At 38.6% G+C, this 16,640-nt stretch overlaps 1 protein-coding gene across 1 annotated transcript in view; it reads right to left on the bottom strand.

Annotated features, from left to right (window-relative positions):
* The window catches only part of EML6 (EMAP like 6), a 263,656-nt gene that overhangs the window by 86,778 nt on the left and 160,238 nt on the right, over positions 1-16,640 (bottom strand). The window contains 6 exon segments of the mRNA XM_044918715.1: positions 1,688-1,793; positions 3,810-3,996; positions 6,100-6,218; positions 9,457-9,563; positions 10,549-10,716; positions 15,060-15,272. Of these exon segments, the coding sequence (XP_044774650.1) occupies positions 1,688-1,793; positions 3,810-3,996; positions 6,100-6,218; positions 9,457-9,563; positions 10,549-10,716; positions 15,060-15,272 (900 nt within the window).

Below are 16,640 nucleotides of genomic sequence, written 5' to 3' on the forward strand. Positions count from 1 at the left end.
TAACCACAGAAAGTATCAAATAACCTCTAATAATGATCCAACAATTTGGATTTGTATAGTAGTTTACAGTATGTGAGGATGTGCGAGTCACAAAAAAATCCCCCCTCACTGCCCCATGTTACTGCAGGTCAAAACATAAACAAGATTATTTTCACGTGTAAACACGGTTTACAATGTGAGGTTCTAGTAGTAATAGTGACGGGTGAGACAAGTGAATGAGGCAAAACTTCATTCATTCCTTCACAGTTTTGGAGTCGCTTCTGTGTCTGCAGCACTACAACATGCGCAGTGGGGAGGAGGGAGACGGGCTCTGCTGGCTGAGCAGGTTATTGTACGAGAAGGGCATTAGCACAAACAGCTACTGTACTACATGGAGTCCAACAGGGGGCACAAGAACAATGAACCATGGGCCAGGGGATGAAGAACAAGGGGCAGGTTATTTCTCCCTGGAAGGTCGTACGGGAAACTTGCAGCATGATCTTAAAGGATGGGAGGACTTGAACGGACACATGGCAGCAGCATGAGCAAAGGGACACAGGCAAAAAGAAGGAGAGCCATGCATTTCGGTTCTATGGCCAGAGAGACATAAGGGAACATGAACGGGTAGGTGGGTGGAAACACCGCAAAGGAAAGTTGAGGCCGCATCATGGAAGGCCATGAATGTCCAACCAAAGGCTCAGCCCTGAGTCAGCCAGCCAAGAGGAGTCCATGTGGTAGCAGTGTAACTGCATTTCCAGAAGACTCCAGAACTGCGTAGGATGGACTGGAGAAAGTGGAAATGGAATCAGAGTCCAGCATGACTACCATGGCAGAGATGAGAAGGAGTTGAGGCTTGAGCGAGGAAAGTAGAGAAAGGGGGACAGAGGAAAGAGAATGCGGTTGTGGAGTCATTGAACTTAATGATGAACATTATACACACTGCACATATTAAACATCTGAATGGAATTTAGAAAAAAAGAAATTATAGAATCAATTTTCAGTAGAAAATTTATAATTTTTTCTACTTATCTAACTTCTACAATTGGGACTAAAAATTCCAGGTAAAAACACCTTTCGTGACAGGCCCTCCTCATTCTCCATTCTAGCTTAAAGAAACGGTCTCACTGTAAAGGAAATCACATTCATCAGTTAGTATTCTAATAATACTGTGTTCAAATCTTAAATTAAGGGGATGGAAAATCCAGCTCTGTTGTTTTCAATTTGAAATTTATTTCCACAACACAAGTGTTGTAAAGTGACCCTTTGCAGAGAATTTGCAGCCTTCCCTCTAGTTCTTTATATTTTAAATTGCAAGTGCCGTGCTCCCCCTTATTTGGAGAGATGAAATTGATGTTCTGAGTCACTGCCAGACATTTGCAACTAAGACTCTACAGCAACAGCTGCTCTGGATTTCCAACAGCTCAAACAAATGCAGAGCGCAGTGTGAGCTCTGGGTAATGACCTGGGAGAGAGGAAATGAGAAAGGCCAGGAAAGGACGTGTAATCTAAAGGCCACATTTTTTGTGTGAGGTATTCACATATCTAATTTCTGGTCTGAGACTGGGTAGCTGACATACCAAGAGCTTAGCTCATTACAAACAGAACTCGACTAAATAGGAGGTTGTAAAAACAAAAACAAAACCCAAAAACCCCGGGGCTGAGTAAATGCAGAACCATCAATGACTTCACTGGAAAACGGGGGCCTTACCTGAAAAATCGAGCGCACACACTCCCCTCTGGTGTTGTCCTTTCAATAGCGACAAACATTTTAGAGTTTGTGTGTCCCACACATGAATAGCAGCATCTCTTCCAACCTTAAGTAACAGGATGAGTGTTATTAACTACTTATAAATTTTAACAAGAATGATTCCTAAGAGTCATTCTTAGAGCTCCTTTGAGTCAAGTGCTGCTCAGAAATCCAAAGCCACACATTTGGAGAGTAGGAAGACTTTCAGAAATCATCTGGTCTGATGCCGTTATTTTCCAGTTGAGAAAATAGAGGCACAAAGAGTCTAACAGGCTCGTTCGGGGCATCAAATCGGGTGCCAGGCCAGCCTCACCTGGTACATGGCTCCCAGGCAAGGTACTATAAAACTCCAAATCAAATGTCCACTGTGCTTTTTGGGTTAGTTCGACATCTCTCTCTCCTGCCTTCTCAACTCCATGTACGATTCCACTTCTTGGTCAAGGAAGTCACCTGTATGTTGTTACGGCCCTGTCCTCAGAGTTCTTTTACCCACCTTAATTATTTCACTCATCCCAAGAAGGCCTGGCCCTGCTTCTCCCCCGGGAAATGACAGTTTCATGGCTTACTTGTTCTTAAAGTGGATTCTCCTTGAGGGGATACCAACTTCTCTCCCACTAATTCCCAACAACAGAAAAAATTTTAATAGTAAAGTGGTTTTCCTCACTTGATTGTAATGGAAAAAAGAACCCTGTTGGGTGTAAGGGGAAATGTGACATAAAAGCATGCACATAACGAAGCAGAATCCAGCTAACTCCTACACTGGTGTATGGAGGCCCAGTTACCCCTGGAGTGGCTGCTGGTGTACTGATTTGTCACCGGTTTGTCTCTCAGCAATTACAGCATAGAATGTGGTATCTCCTCAGGGGTTTACGCAAAGAACCAATCCCTGTTCCTTCTTTCAAAGGAAAGTTATTAAATACACATGAACCAAGCATCATCTGTTATCAGAACAATAAAAAGGGGGAGGGAGGAGAGTGAAATGTAAAAATGCAAAGTAGTCATCAATTACTTGTAAGAAACTTAATCATGGCAGCTAATTCAGAAGAGATGGTCTAATATGCAGTTGGTAGCAAACCAGTATGTCAGTTAATGGCACTTTGCTTTTGAAGGACTGTAATCCTTTTACAAATTATAGAAGCTATGGACTTTCCTCCCCCAAAATGCACATTTCTGGGGACTGACTCCTTTCATGCCCTCACTTTCACCACTGATCTCATGAACACGAGGCTATGAACTCTGTGCAAAGACTTCTCTACCACCTGTATGTCAGGTCTCAGAAACACTTGTTTCCTCTTAATTGCTGACCCTCATACCACGTGTTTTTCCTTGAGTTTGCCACTTACATGTTGAGAATCAGTTTAAGTCTTACCTGCAGTTAAAAGCCCATGATAAAACTGAACAAAAATGCAGTCTATACATTGAAAGAGTACAAAACTGAAAATACTACTAACATTACTACTTTGCCACAAGATAATAAATCTGAGTTTAACAGATTTTTTGTTTATGAAGTTGACTTTATCTCTCTCCTTTCCATGCACAAAATGACTGAATATAGGGCTCTGTTTTGAGTAGCTTTCCAATTATAGGTTCAATCCAAAGTTTAGGCATTCCAAAATGGGTCTGATAGAATTTTGTTTTTTAAAGGTTAAAATATAAAATGATGAATTAGTCAAAATTCATGGCTTTAAGTTTTACAAAAATAACTATTCACTAGATGTTATGCTAGTATTAAAAGATGGCTAATTCAATAAACACTGATTACCGAGGATATAATAAGTACTGGGTACACAGTGATGAGGAAAATATATTAAGACTGCATTCATGGAACTTAATTTAGTTTTAGCTAATCCTGTTTGTAGATATCATGTCAAGATGAAATCCCTCAGAGGCTTCCCACAGTGCTATAATATAGCGGATGAGGCTCCCACCATCACGACATGACCCAGCATTCACTGAATCTTCAGCTTCATGCCTCATGTTTGTTTCTATCAAGTATTTCTTGAACCAGTATATAAACTGGGCTCATAACTAAATCCTCTCCCTCTGTTTGGCGAGGCCCCCATCTCAGAGGAGAGATCTATACCTGCCCAGTGGCCACATAGTCCTTCACTGGATGGATGGTCAGGCTGAGAATGTCATCATCGTGCCCCAGGTACAGCCTCTGGGAGTGTTGCTGTCTGTTGTACACCACGGCAACCGCAGCAATGTGATAGACCACTTCTCCAGCTTGCGTGTAGAAAAGATTATTTCTACAGTCGTAGCCTCTGTAACTGAAGCACAGGTCCAAGAAATGCACAGTAGCTGAATGGACAGTGAGTCAACAGAGCAGGAGAGATCAGAAGGCAAAGCTACTATGTTGCTGCAGACATGCACAAGGAGAACCAGAGGTATCTCCATGGTTGCTCGGGACAGTAATCTTCAACAGGGGTACGAGGATCTCTGAGGGCATGTGAGTCTCTCTAAAGGGCAAATCTGCACTGATAAGTTTAACAGAATTTGTTTCTAGATCCTCAGCTACTGTATGTGTTTTCTTCAAAGTGACCAGTTTGAGAACACACTTGTGAGGAGGTGCAGGTTTTCCCTTCCCACCTCCCCTTTCTCTACCACCTTCCTCTCACATTGGAAAGCCATTCCTTTTGTCCACATAGAATCTTATTATGTTCTATTACCCTGGAGCATGAAACCTTCCAGGAACACCAAAACAAACTCAGGTGTGGATGTTGAAAGTGCACAATTCCAATAACTAGATATGAAGTTCTTTTGTAAGTCAAGTGACTTCCAATTCTTTGCTTTTAATAAAATTGAAGAGTGATTTCATTGAATTGTCAGGTGATAGATCATTAAACTATATTTTCATGTGATGTATCAAAATTGCAAGATATACCTATCTGTGTTGCAAGAGGAGCTTAAAGAACTGAGTAAGGTTGCTATGGTAAAATTGCTTCCTTTCTCATCTACTTATTTATGTGAGTAAGCTTTCTCAGTGCTTGTAACTATTAAAAAATGATAAATGGGAATAGAATCAATACTAAACTCTATCACATTCTAGCAATAATATGTGTACATATATCTGAACTCACTGAAAAAAAATCTTATTAAAATTTTTTTCCAATAAAATTGTTTATATTTAGTAAGTACTTATTAGAATTTGTGCTATATTTATGTTGGTCTGATAAGCTTTGTACTAACAGTTGTAAAAAAAATTCAATCCAAAAAAGAATGAACACTTAGAGCAGCAATGTCCAATAGAAATATTATGCAAACCATGTAGGTAAAGTGAAAATTTTCTACATTAAAAAAGATAAAAAGAAACAGATGAAATTTATTTTAAGAACATTTAACCCATTATGTCTAAAATATTATGTAATCAATATAAAACATTTTTTAAGTAGGCTCTATGCCCAGCATGGAGCCCAACATGGGGCTTGAATTCATGACCCTGAGAACAAGACCTAAGTTGAGATCAAAAGTCTGACACTTAACCGACTGAGCCACCCAGGCACCCCTCAACATAAACATTTTAATGAGATATATTACGTTCTTTTTTTCATGCTAAGTCTTCGAAATCCAGTGTGCATTTACACCTACAACACATCTGAATTCAGACTAGCCATATTTCACATGCCCAGTGGCTTTAAGTGGATACCATACTAGATAACACAAGTTAGAGACTCAGGATCACAGGGAATTAAATTTAAATTGCGCTTATATACATTTCTTTCCTTGCAAAATGTATGATAGGGTGATCAATAAAAGCCTTTCAAGCATAAAAATAGTACATTAGTATAAAATTCTATGGGAAAAGTAGCATAGAAATATGAGTTCAGGTATTTTTTAAATTGGTGATGGTGGGAATCAAAGATCTATGACATTTCAGTTCCAATTGATCCCCTTAAATGAATGATGTATTTACAAAGCACTAGATATTATATTCTTCACAATCATTTAACCTTACATTGAAAAATTTTAGATGTCAACTTAAAGTGTGGAAGGTTGTACATTATTTTTAAAAATTCATAACTATTGTGGGCATATGTGAGCAAAATTGTTTGAAAAAATATTGTCCTAGGTGGAGCCAGCTAAACAGAGCAGGAAATATGGGGGTAACAGGAACAGGGACGGGGGAGAGAACAGAGTGCAGTAACAATGAGCCGCAGAAACGTATGTGTATGGAAGTCAATGAAGCATGAAAAATCTAGATACACACATTGTTATGACTACAGGACATCAACTGAGATAACCGCACAGAGAATCATGTTTCTATTATTACTTCGGGTAAGTACACACTGGACAGAAGAGCCAGCCTGAAGTGGGACAGCACCAAGAAGAGGGGACCCAATGGTAGGCTGATAAGGCTGGTGACAGGCACCCACCCGTGTATGAACTGAAGTTTCAAGCTGTCCTCAGGAGCCTTTTCTCTTTTGAGGAAGGGCACTGCATGGGTTTTCTCTTTACTTTGTTGCTTTAGCTGAGGTAGATCTTCTTTGTAAACCTTAAAGCATAGCAGAAACATTTAGTTGAGACTCTCCAGGTTTCAAAAATATTAATATCTTGGCATTCTCAGGAGGTCTTAACTGCAGGAAATCAAGTTTTTGAGAACATAAGAAGCTAAAAATGGTCACCAGAGACAAAAGTCGGTCATTATATATAATGATAAAGGGGTCAACTCATCAAGAAGATATAACCATTTTAAATACGTACCCAACATCAGAGCACCTAAATATATAAAGCACATACTAACAGAATGAAAAGGAGAAATAAACATCAGTAGTGTAATAGTTGGGGAAGGTGTCACTCTGAACAATGGATAAATGATGATCCAGACAAAGAATCAATAGGGAAACACCAGATGAAGAACACTGCAGACCAAATAACCTAGCAGACATATTCAGAACATCCCAGCCATCAGCAGCAGGATACAAGTTCTTCTCAGGATACATCAAATGCTAGGCCACAAAACAAGTCTCAATAAATTCAACAAGATAGAAATCACACCAAGTATGTTTTCTGGCCACCATGGTATGAAAGTAGAAATGATCACAGGAAGAAAGCTGGAAAATTCATAAGTATGTGGAAATTAAACCACACAGTTCTGAACAACCAATGGATCAAAGAAGAAATCAAACAGAAAATTAAAAAAATATCTTGAGACAATGGAAACACAACAATGGGATACAGCAAAAGTGGTTCTAAGAGGAAAGTCTGTAGCTATATACGTATACTTTAAGAAAAAAGAAAACTCTCAGATCAACAACCTAACAATATACCTCAAGGAACGAGTAAAAGAGCATAGTAAGCCAAAAGTTAGCAGAAGGAAGGAAATAATAAAGATTAGAGCAGAAGTAAATGAAATAGAGAATAAGACAATAGAAGAGATGAACAAACTTAAGAGTTGGTTCTTTGATAAGATAAACCAAATTGAGTACATAAAACATGAGAATGAAGTTTACTTTCTAATGAACAAAACTATCTTGAAATGCCTTTTGAATCATTGGGATTCAAGGTCATCTTGAGTTTAAATAATTTATATTCAGAAAATATAACAATTTTCTGGTAAAATAAGAAAGGAAATTACTCAATAAATTATCAATAAAAATCAATAAAATGTTTTGCTATAATTTCTTCTAAGGTGAGAAATCTCTTGGTGATTCTGACATTTGCAAAACACAGACCTCATGAATCATGGTGATCACTCTATGGAATTATCTTCTTTCATGATCTCATGCATCTTGACAGATCAGACTCTGAGATTTAGAGCAAAGCTCTTGGCCTAACCTAGGACCTAAATTGTGCTGCTGACTCAGAGAATATTTCCTGCAATTTAATCTAAATGTAGATAAAAAGTAATGTTTCTCTATCATGTATTCATGACCTACTATCGAGAGAGATCAATTTAACACATTCAAGACAAAGTAAATCTATTAATAATTGCTCATCTTCATAAAGGAAAAATTTCATTTGATAAAGCTATGTAACTAAAAGAATATTATCATAATACTGTCTCTGTTTAGGATTTAACCAAAAATCTTTAAAATTAAAAAAAAGGAAGTCAAAAGATACCTCATTACTGCTTTGTCTATTGCAGATGCAATGAACTAAGCTTATAAAAGCTAAAGTTAATTATCCATCTGAGCCCATAATGCTTTTTTCAGCTCATCAACTACTCAAGAGAATGGAATTCTGGTCTTGGCATTTATTTCAACTGTTTATTTGAACAAGTCTCATAACCTCTGTGGACCTAAAATTCCCATCTGTAGAACAGAATAAAACTTCCTGCTCAGGAGTAACTCAGCAACAAAAAATAACGTAAGTCAAATAATATAGATGAAGCTTTAGAAAATAAGATGCCAGGGAGAATAAATAAATTCTAGGCATGGATTTCAGTAGAGTCAAGCCTTTTCATTCTTTCACTAGCACCTTTTTACTAAATACAAAACTCCCAACTAAAGAAAATTGCTTTTCTTTTTTCCCTGAATTTTATGTTCACTTTGCTTAAATTCCATTTCCCCTTGATACCAGAATATAATATTGTTTAGTGTGTGTGTATATTTCCACATTAATAATTTCCTTTCAATCTCACCTTTAGTTTTATTGCATAATACATTGCACAGTCAAGCTGATTTCATCAAGAAGGTGACCCAAACCATCAGTTGGACTGCCTTTGTACTAATATTTCAAACACAGAATCAATGAGTGATGATTATGGGGTGGAAAAAAAAGTCATCATCTGGAAAGGTTCAGTGCTTCTACAGAGGCAAAGCCAAGCAATACATAGAATGTACACTTTGGAGAGAAGCCCAGATCCACATTCTTATCAATACTACGGATGATGTGGACGTGGACAAAGTACTTAACCTCTTAGGGTTATTGTGGGTTGGATTTGGTGTATGGAAAGCACAGGATCTGGTCCCGTAGAGACATGTGTTACCTGGCAGCTGCCCCCAGCCTCTATGGTACATCTCCGTGGGCAACACTGACAGTTGCTGTGTCTGAAACCTGAAATCTTATTCACTCCATGTTCAGGTACAGAGTCTGCCTTACAGACATTCATGAAATGACAAGGAAGAAAACAGAACACCTATAGTTATCAACCATAAAAAAGGGACGAGTCTCCAGATTCCTGTGAAGGATGGCTCTCTTTAACACTCACTGTTTAGCACTAAAATGAAATGTATATTTTCAAAAAACCAGGACCCAATTTGATAGTAATTGTGCAACTTTTGTACTAGAGGTGATTTCTGACTGGAGAGATCATGCATATTGTATTTGGGCTTTTACTTTAATTAAATGGATAATGGTCTTCATAAATGGTCTTCATAATGGTCTATGTAAGTTAAGAGAAAGCAGGACACCAGCTCACTTGCAAACTACCATGGCTCGGAGGCTACCAATTCTGTAAAGAAAACACATGCTTTCATGATCTGTTAAGAAAATGAAAAATTCTGTGGCTGACTTGCATATTTTTTCTGCAAAAAAAGACAGAAAACCCTGTCATGGGTTCAGTTTTAAAATTGGCTACTACCTTCCACTTAAAAAATTTTAATTATGTGAATGGGTTAAAGGCCTTATTTACAATCTGTACTTAAGGACAAGAGGCAGGTGATTTTCCTTATTCTTGTCTTGATTCTCTTCTGCCCAAGTACCAGCCATTTTTAGTGCAACGTCCAAATCCAATGAGATTGATGTTCTGGGCTGTAAGGCATTTATTATGAGGTTCTCTGCTTACTGACCTGGCGATCATAATTGATTTGAGTTTCTTGCTCAATATCAGAGTCCAATTCCGGCACGTCAGATAAATCCGAATCAGATTCTTCGCTGTAGGAATCAGTGCCACCTTCTGCAGAAACACAATCCGTGAGAAACAAGCAAAAGTTCGGAGACCCAAGAGAGCTTATAAATTTATTTAAAATATTTCCTTTCTTCTAGCAAAGTAAATTTAAAAATCACTATACCATAGTTTTACTTGGTGTAGGTTTTTAAAACATCTTCCCCCCCCCCCCCATCTTCTGGTTAAGTTCAGCATACTCCTTTCAGGAGCGTTAACAGATAAGGACAACTACCCCCCACCCTGCCCCTCCAAGACTGAACTCATTTCCATACTTTCAGGAGATAACAAATCTTTGGGTTTAAATCTTGCTTTGAAAAGAGAAAAAAAGGAAAAAAAAAAAGAAAGAAAAGGTCAGGGAAAGATTCTACCAAAATGAAGCTTGGAGCAAAAGGAAATCCAACTACTTAGTTCAGTAAAGATCCTCTTAGCCTTTGCCATGTTCACCGAGTGGCAGTAATTGCCATGGTCAAAACCTGCAGAAACTCTCCCATTGAAAACATGTCCTCACCTGGTTTTAAATTTTATTAGCCGATTATTTCTGCTGACATCACAGTAAATAGAATGACTACATATCCACTGAACTGGAACACATTGGTCCCAATTGTGGACCATTGTTTGAACTTCATTCTGGAGCCAACTCCTACTCCCAAGGTTACTCTGTCCCCCTGTTGTCTCACTGTGTAGACCTGCCAGAGTTACAGTTGTCCTAAAGAGGCTGTAATGTCTTTGTTCCTGTTATTCTTAAAGGCTAATTCTTCATGTAAACCTTTGACCTTCAACTTGCATCTGGTATAAACAAAATCCTTTGAAGGAAGTTATTCAACTGACTCATATGTGTCTCAAAGTTGTTTTTCCTTTTAATTTTAAATTTTATTATAGGAATGAATTTTTCAAAATTGCTTTAACTCTTTATCTTCAGGAGAGATATTAGAACATTCTTTGAAATTTTTATTGATCAGAAAAAAAATGCTGAAAAATTACAATTGGTTTTTACCCTGGGGTGCAGTTTCCAGCAGACCGTTGCTGACACCTTCTGGAACAAATCTCCACTGGAAAACTGAGTGGTCAGCCCCTCCTGTGCTCAATACCCACTGAAAGTCATGGGACCAGCGGACATTTGTGACATGTGCAGAATGGCCCACATACTTTCTAAATTTGGCTCCTGAAAAGATATTTTCGAGGAGAAGATTAGTAATGAAAAAAAAATAGAATTCATAGGTTAAAAAATTCAATTCATCTTCACGTTGAAAAGTAAAATCCTTAAATGTATTAGAAGATATAATTTTCAGTGTTACATATCATAGCAAGCCAAGGCTCCCCAAATTCTCTCAATTATTCCAGTACGGATTAAGCTAAAAATGGCCTTAACATTTAAGTCCTGTGGCTGAAGACACATCTGAACCTGTTCCAGATAATGCCTACTGCTTCACTGGTTCTGAAAATAAAATGCTTCAGAATGATGATCTTACACATTCTTACTCAAATCCAAAATAAGACAGAGTCCTTTGTAATAAGGAAACAGAATAATTCTGTGGGGAAAAAAAATCAAATTATTGTTCAGAGTCATGGATGTAGAGCTAGGAGAATTAAATTTTGTTCCCTTGCACTGATTGCTTTACTCAGTGAACACCATCCCCGGGGGAATGACTGTGGAAGGAAAGCTATTTGCACTTACGGCTGTAGCTGAACTACCAAAGTCTCGCACATGGTTGGTAGAGGGCAGCACAAAGGCAGTCATGAAAACAAGCCGGGTCCATCCTATCATGTGGAGGCCTAGTGCTCCAAAGGCTACGGGAGATTTCAGGGGGCCAGCAAGCACTGCATCCCTCCTTCAGAAACAGTGCTACCTACTGCAGGCCCTCTAACGGAACCTCTTTAATGGGGGAGAAAGCCATCTGTTCAACTGAAAATACTCATTGGAGAGGTAATGATTTAAATGTATATGAAGGTGAAAATGACCACACTATTTAAAATACCACCACGGAGCTGCCCCCATCTGAGCATTCTACTGTTTGCTTTTTCATTGTAGCTCTTCTCATGAGATGTGTTTATATTTCCTTTATTGACTGTGTCCCCTCAGAAGAACAAAAGCTCCATGAGGGCAGGGATTTGTGCCTTTTTTATTTGTTGATGTATCTCCAGCCTCTTACAATAGCACATAACAAATATTTATTGAATAAAAGAAGGCCACGTCCACCTCTTTCCAGGCTTTCCCTAGGACATGGTCACTTTACAAGGCCTCCCTTGGTTCTCTGAACCACAAGGATGTCTCAGGCCTCTGCCCTCATCTCTTCTCTGGTGGTCCTCTCTCCCATGGCTTTAGGTACTGTCAATATGCCCTCCACTGCCAAACATTCGTCTTCCGGCCCTCAATTCTCCCTGGACTGCTGATGGCCCGTGTGCCACGTCCACTTGATGTCTAACAGGTGCCTCAGATTTATCATGAACAACACAGGCTAAGTTCTCCTTCCCTTCTCTTATCCCCATCCCTCTCTTTTTCTCTCTCTCCCCCGAACACACACTTTTCCTTGCTTATTTTCCCATCTCCATAAATGGTGCCACCATCCACCCCACTGCTCAAGCCGAAAATTTAGGAGTCACCCTCAGTTCCTCTCTTTCCCTCTATTCCCACATCCATCAGCAAGACCTTCAGCTCTACCTTGACACTGTTTCCTAACCTCATGCACCTGTGTTCACATCTGTTCCTAATACCTTTGTCCAAGCCACCTTACCTCTCACCTGGACTTGTACAAGAGTCTACTTGAAGCTTCCCCATCCCTAATCCATCCCACATGATATCAAAGTGGTCTTTTAAAAACTTAGATTGGTCATGTCACCCCTCCATTTTAAGCCCTCACTAGTTTCCCTCCACACTTAGAGTAAGACGCAAATTTCTAACAGTGGCTACAAGGCCCTTCATGACACGGTCCCCACCACGCTCTCCAGCCTCTGAGTACACAATGCTTCCCTCATTCATCACACTCTAGCCACCCTGAACTTTATGTTCCTCTCCTGCATCAAGCTCATCCAAGCTCTACTGAAAGCCAACACTTTTCCCCTCAAGGTCCAGGGTTTATGCAACTCATGTCTTACAAGATCCAGGACACACTTATTTTGGGAGGGAGTTCTTCAAGGACTATGTGAGATAGAGAGAGAGAGAGAGAGAGAGAGTGTGTGTGTGTGTGTGTGTGAAGGATTAATGGGGCAGCAGCACACAAGTCAGTCAAGTAGGAGAGCCTTCCCTTGGAGAAGGGCTGATGCCAAGGTAGTAAGACGTGGCAAATGTCAATGAGCAAGGCTTTGAATTTTTACCTCATGGAAGTTTCTGTATGATGATGGTCAAACAGAATGTAGTCTAAATGACATCAGGGGAAATTATCAGTATGATACTGCTTATTTTAAAAGATTTGAAAACTGTCAAAATGAAATGAGAAAAACTGGCTTGCTGATGTAAAAATAAAAACCACTGTAGGCATTTTCATTAACTGCAGAACATTTGTGTCAGAAGACTGTGCAGCAGAATCCTTCGTACATTAATTGTAAATGTGTCAATTAACTTGATTGGAAGTTTTATTTAATCACAGTGGAAAACTACCATGTTTGCTCAGCCTCCACACTTCTCATGGTCACCAACCCCTGCTCATGTTTGGCTGTTACAGGCTCAAAGGCTGGGGGCATACCTGCCACTGGGACCCTGGGCTACAGGGTGACAAGTTCCACCAACGGTTACCATTCCTGTCAACAACACTCCTTTCAGAACTCCCCTGCCGGTAGTTCAGGCACAGAAGGGCCACAGAAGTCTGAATGTCTCTGAGGCAAACTGCAGGATTTATAAACCATGTGCCATGAAAAGTAGAACAAGTCAATTTGCTCGGAGAACATGGATACTTCCGCAGACTGCTGTGGAGGTTGTTATTACTCCCACCACACTATCACTCAGCTGTCAACCTTCCCTCACTCGGCAGATGTCTCCTGTGTGCCATCATCATCAGGGCTGTTTTACATATCAGGCTGTCTCATTCGGACAGACAGCACTGCTCACCTCCTCCCTCCCCTTTCCCCCATTCTCATCAATAAACCCAAGATTTCCCTTTCCATTCCTATTTTCCAGACTCAAGACCACCCTACAATGTTTGGAGATACACAGGAAATACCAACTCTCCGTGAATTAACTTCTTCCCAAGTCCTGACTCTTGAGACCAACAGTACTGCTTCGGGTCCCAGTGATGTTTCTTCTCAATTCCCACGTTCCGTTCCTTCTGGTTGCCTAACTCACGTTCTGCAAGTACATTGCTCAGTCTAATGGGATATGCCCTATTACTCAAAAGACTCATCAGAGAGGGGAGAGTGTGAATTAGGCACATTGAGGTAATTTTGTGCCTCAAGCATTTTAAAGTGATGGCCATTTTATCAAGTGTAAAGGATGTCCGCTTTGCTATGCGTTTTATGTTCAGTTCTCAACCATAACCGTTGCTGCTTCTGAACTGCCAGTTATCTGACAATGACTCTCCGATTACATTTTTCAGTCCCTTTCCTTTCTTAATTTAAAAATTGTTCAAGTGAGCGAGTTTTCAGGCCACAGCATGTCCCTACTGACTACTTTCTGAAGATCAGATTTTCAGGCTGGTGGGGAATCTCAGAAAACCCTGTGTATGGGCTTTGCCTCAACTTTTTTTTTTTTTATGTTATGTTAATCACCATACATTACATCATTAGTTTTTGATGTAGTGTTCGATGATTCATTGTTTGCATATAACACCCAGTGCTCCATGCAGTACATGCCCTCTTTAATACCCATCCCGCCACTCCCCTCCCCTCTTGCCTCAACTTTTTAAGGAAGAAGAAGACAGGGTCATTACATGGCTAATTCAGTCACATTCTACAAAGTCTGAAGGTGCCATAAAAACTGAGGTGACAAGATTTTAACAACAATAAAACAGAACGACAAAACGCGAGAGGAGAATTTTTTTGAACCAATCTCCACTCTCAAAAATTTCACCAGTTATGTAAATGGGGTTTGCAAGATTAGTGCTACAACAAGGGGTCTGAACAACTGTGTCATCACCAGAACAATCACTTTCAGATTTTATCTTAAATATCTCTAAAAGGATTTTGCTTGGCTTTCCATGTGTAAACACAATTAGCCATGAAGCATAAAAGAATTTTAATATTGTAATGTAATATATAATTTAAATTATGAATTTACATAAATAAAAACAAAACTGTGACTTATTTAAAATGTGAAACATGAATCTTCTCAATCAAACTCGCTAGTAGTAACTCTGTGAACAAAACCTGCTTTAAATTGGTAAAATCCCATATTTTAGAACGTCAAAAGTAAATGACAACAACACATTTTCTCTAAAAGTGTTAAAGAGTAAAAATGAATATAAAGATGAAATGAATAATCTGCAAGAACAGACACCAAGAAAATCAGTCTTAATTACACTGCGTATACATTTTAGATTAAATACTTATTCAATGAAATCTCTCTCTTGGCCTTACCTTTCTTGAGACAAGGAAATTTAAACAATTTAACCAGTCCAAAATCATCGCCAGAAACCAGCACAGAGCTGTTGTAATTTGCATCCACTGAATTGATGTCAGTGACATCAGTGTACTTTGGCCAAATTCCACTCACTTCAGGGCCTTTCACACAAGTCCAGGAGGCCCAGGGAATCCCTTTGATTTCTTCTTTACTTGTTAAAGGCTTCCCAGCTGAAAATTATCAATACATAGTAACAAAATGTTACATTTAAAAGCATATTCAAATTTACTTTATTCATTTTTCTTATAGAGGTTTATAGAAATTAAAAAAAAACCTCTATAAACCAAGGAACCTAAAGATTCTAATCTCTTTACCCAATTTGTGATTTTTTTTCTTCCAGCATGGTTAAAAGAGAATGCATGATCAAAACTCAGATATGGAGATGAGAAAGAAAATGATCATTGTACTCAATGTAATATCCAAAACTACTATACAGATAGTATGCTTTGTGTTATTGATGAAATGATTTGTATGAAAATATATATATCATATTTAGTCACCAACAGTTTGCCAGGTTTTTAAAAAAATTTATTCTCAACTTCTACTTTTCAAATTCAAAGATCCATAGAAGTAATTTTTAAAAATTTAGGCTCCAAAAATTTGTGTAAACATTTAATGGATATTATACAAATTTAAAAGCATTAGACAATGAAAATCCACCAAATTTTGATTAAGTAAATGTAAGTGGTTAGGGGAAAAGAGTCTTGACAGTTGTGCTTGGTATGTTCTCAAATGTATGGCACGATTCCCCGCTTGTACCAGAACCTGGTGAGGGAGGTCACCCAGGGGCACGCAAAGGCAGAAACACATGGATACAGAAATGCTTGGGAAAATGTCCTGTCATACACAATTCTAAAATTCAAAATCAAGACAATTTAGCATACTACCTCGTAGTTTTTTCTTCAAAAATAAACAAATGTTTTCAAATAAAGAATCTGTGAGAATAGATGCTCTTATACATTACCTGCACACTGTCAAATTGGCACGCAGAAATTCTAGACTGACAGCGTCACATAAAAATTCATGAAGATGAACACAAATCAGAGAGTTGACAGAACACAGTCTTTAACCCAACAACGTTCCCCCTCTGGAAAATATAGTCCAAGGAAGTAACTCAGAAGAGGAAATCCCCCCCTATATGAAGATATTTGGAGATGCACCATCTGTACCAGCGAAGAAACTAGAAATAAGTTAAGCCCAAATGCTCACTAACAGGAGGACAAGAAAGCAAATTATGATATTATCACTGAGCAGGAGGTTACTTTTTTATTGCAAATGATAAACATGTATTCCATAATTTTTCACATATGTAAAATATATATGAAATAATTTCAAGCAAAGAAAGTAGACACACAGAAATATCTACCTAGGGATGGTGTGCTGGCGAAGTTGATAGGGCAGAGGTTCTTTAAAAAGCCATGGTTACATTAGATGGTATGTACTATTTTCCAGTAAAAATTAATTTTTCAGGAAAAATTTTAAGATAAAATATTTGATGACAAGATTCATGATGTTAAAATTTCCCTCTTATGTTAAAA

This window comes from Neomonachus schauinslandi, chromosome 10, assembly GCF_002201575.2.
Source record: "Neomonachus schauinslandi chromosome 10, ASM220157v2, whole genome shotgun sequence".
In the NCBI taxonomy this organism is placed as follows: Eukaryota; Metazoa; Chordata; class Mammalia; order Carnivora; family Phocidae; genus Neomonachus; species Neomonachus schauinslandi.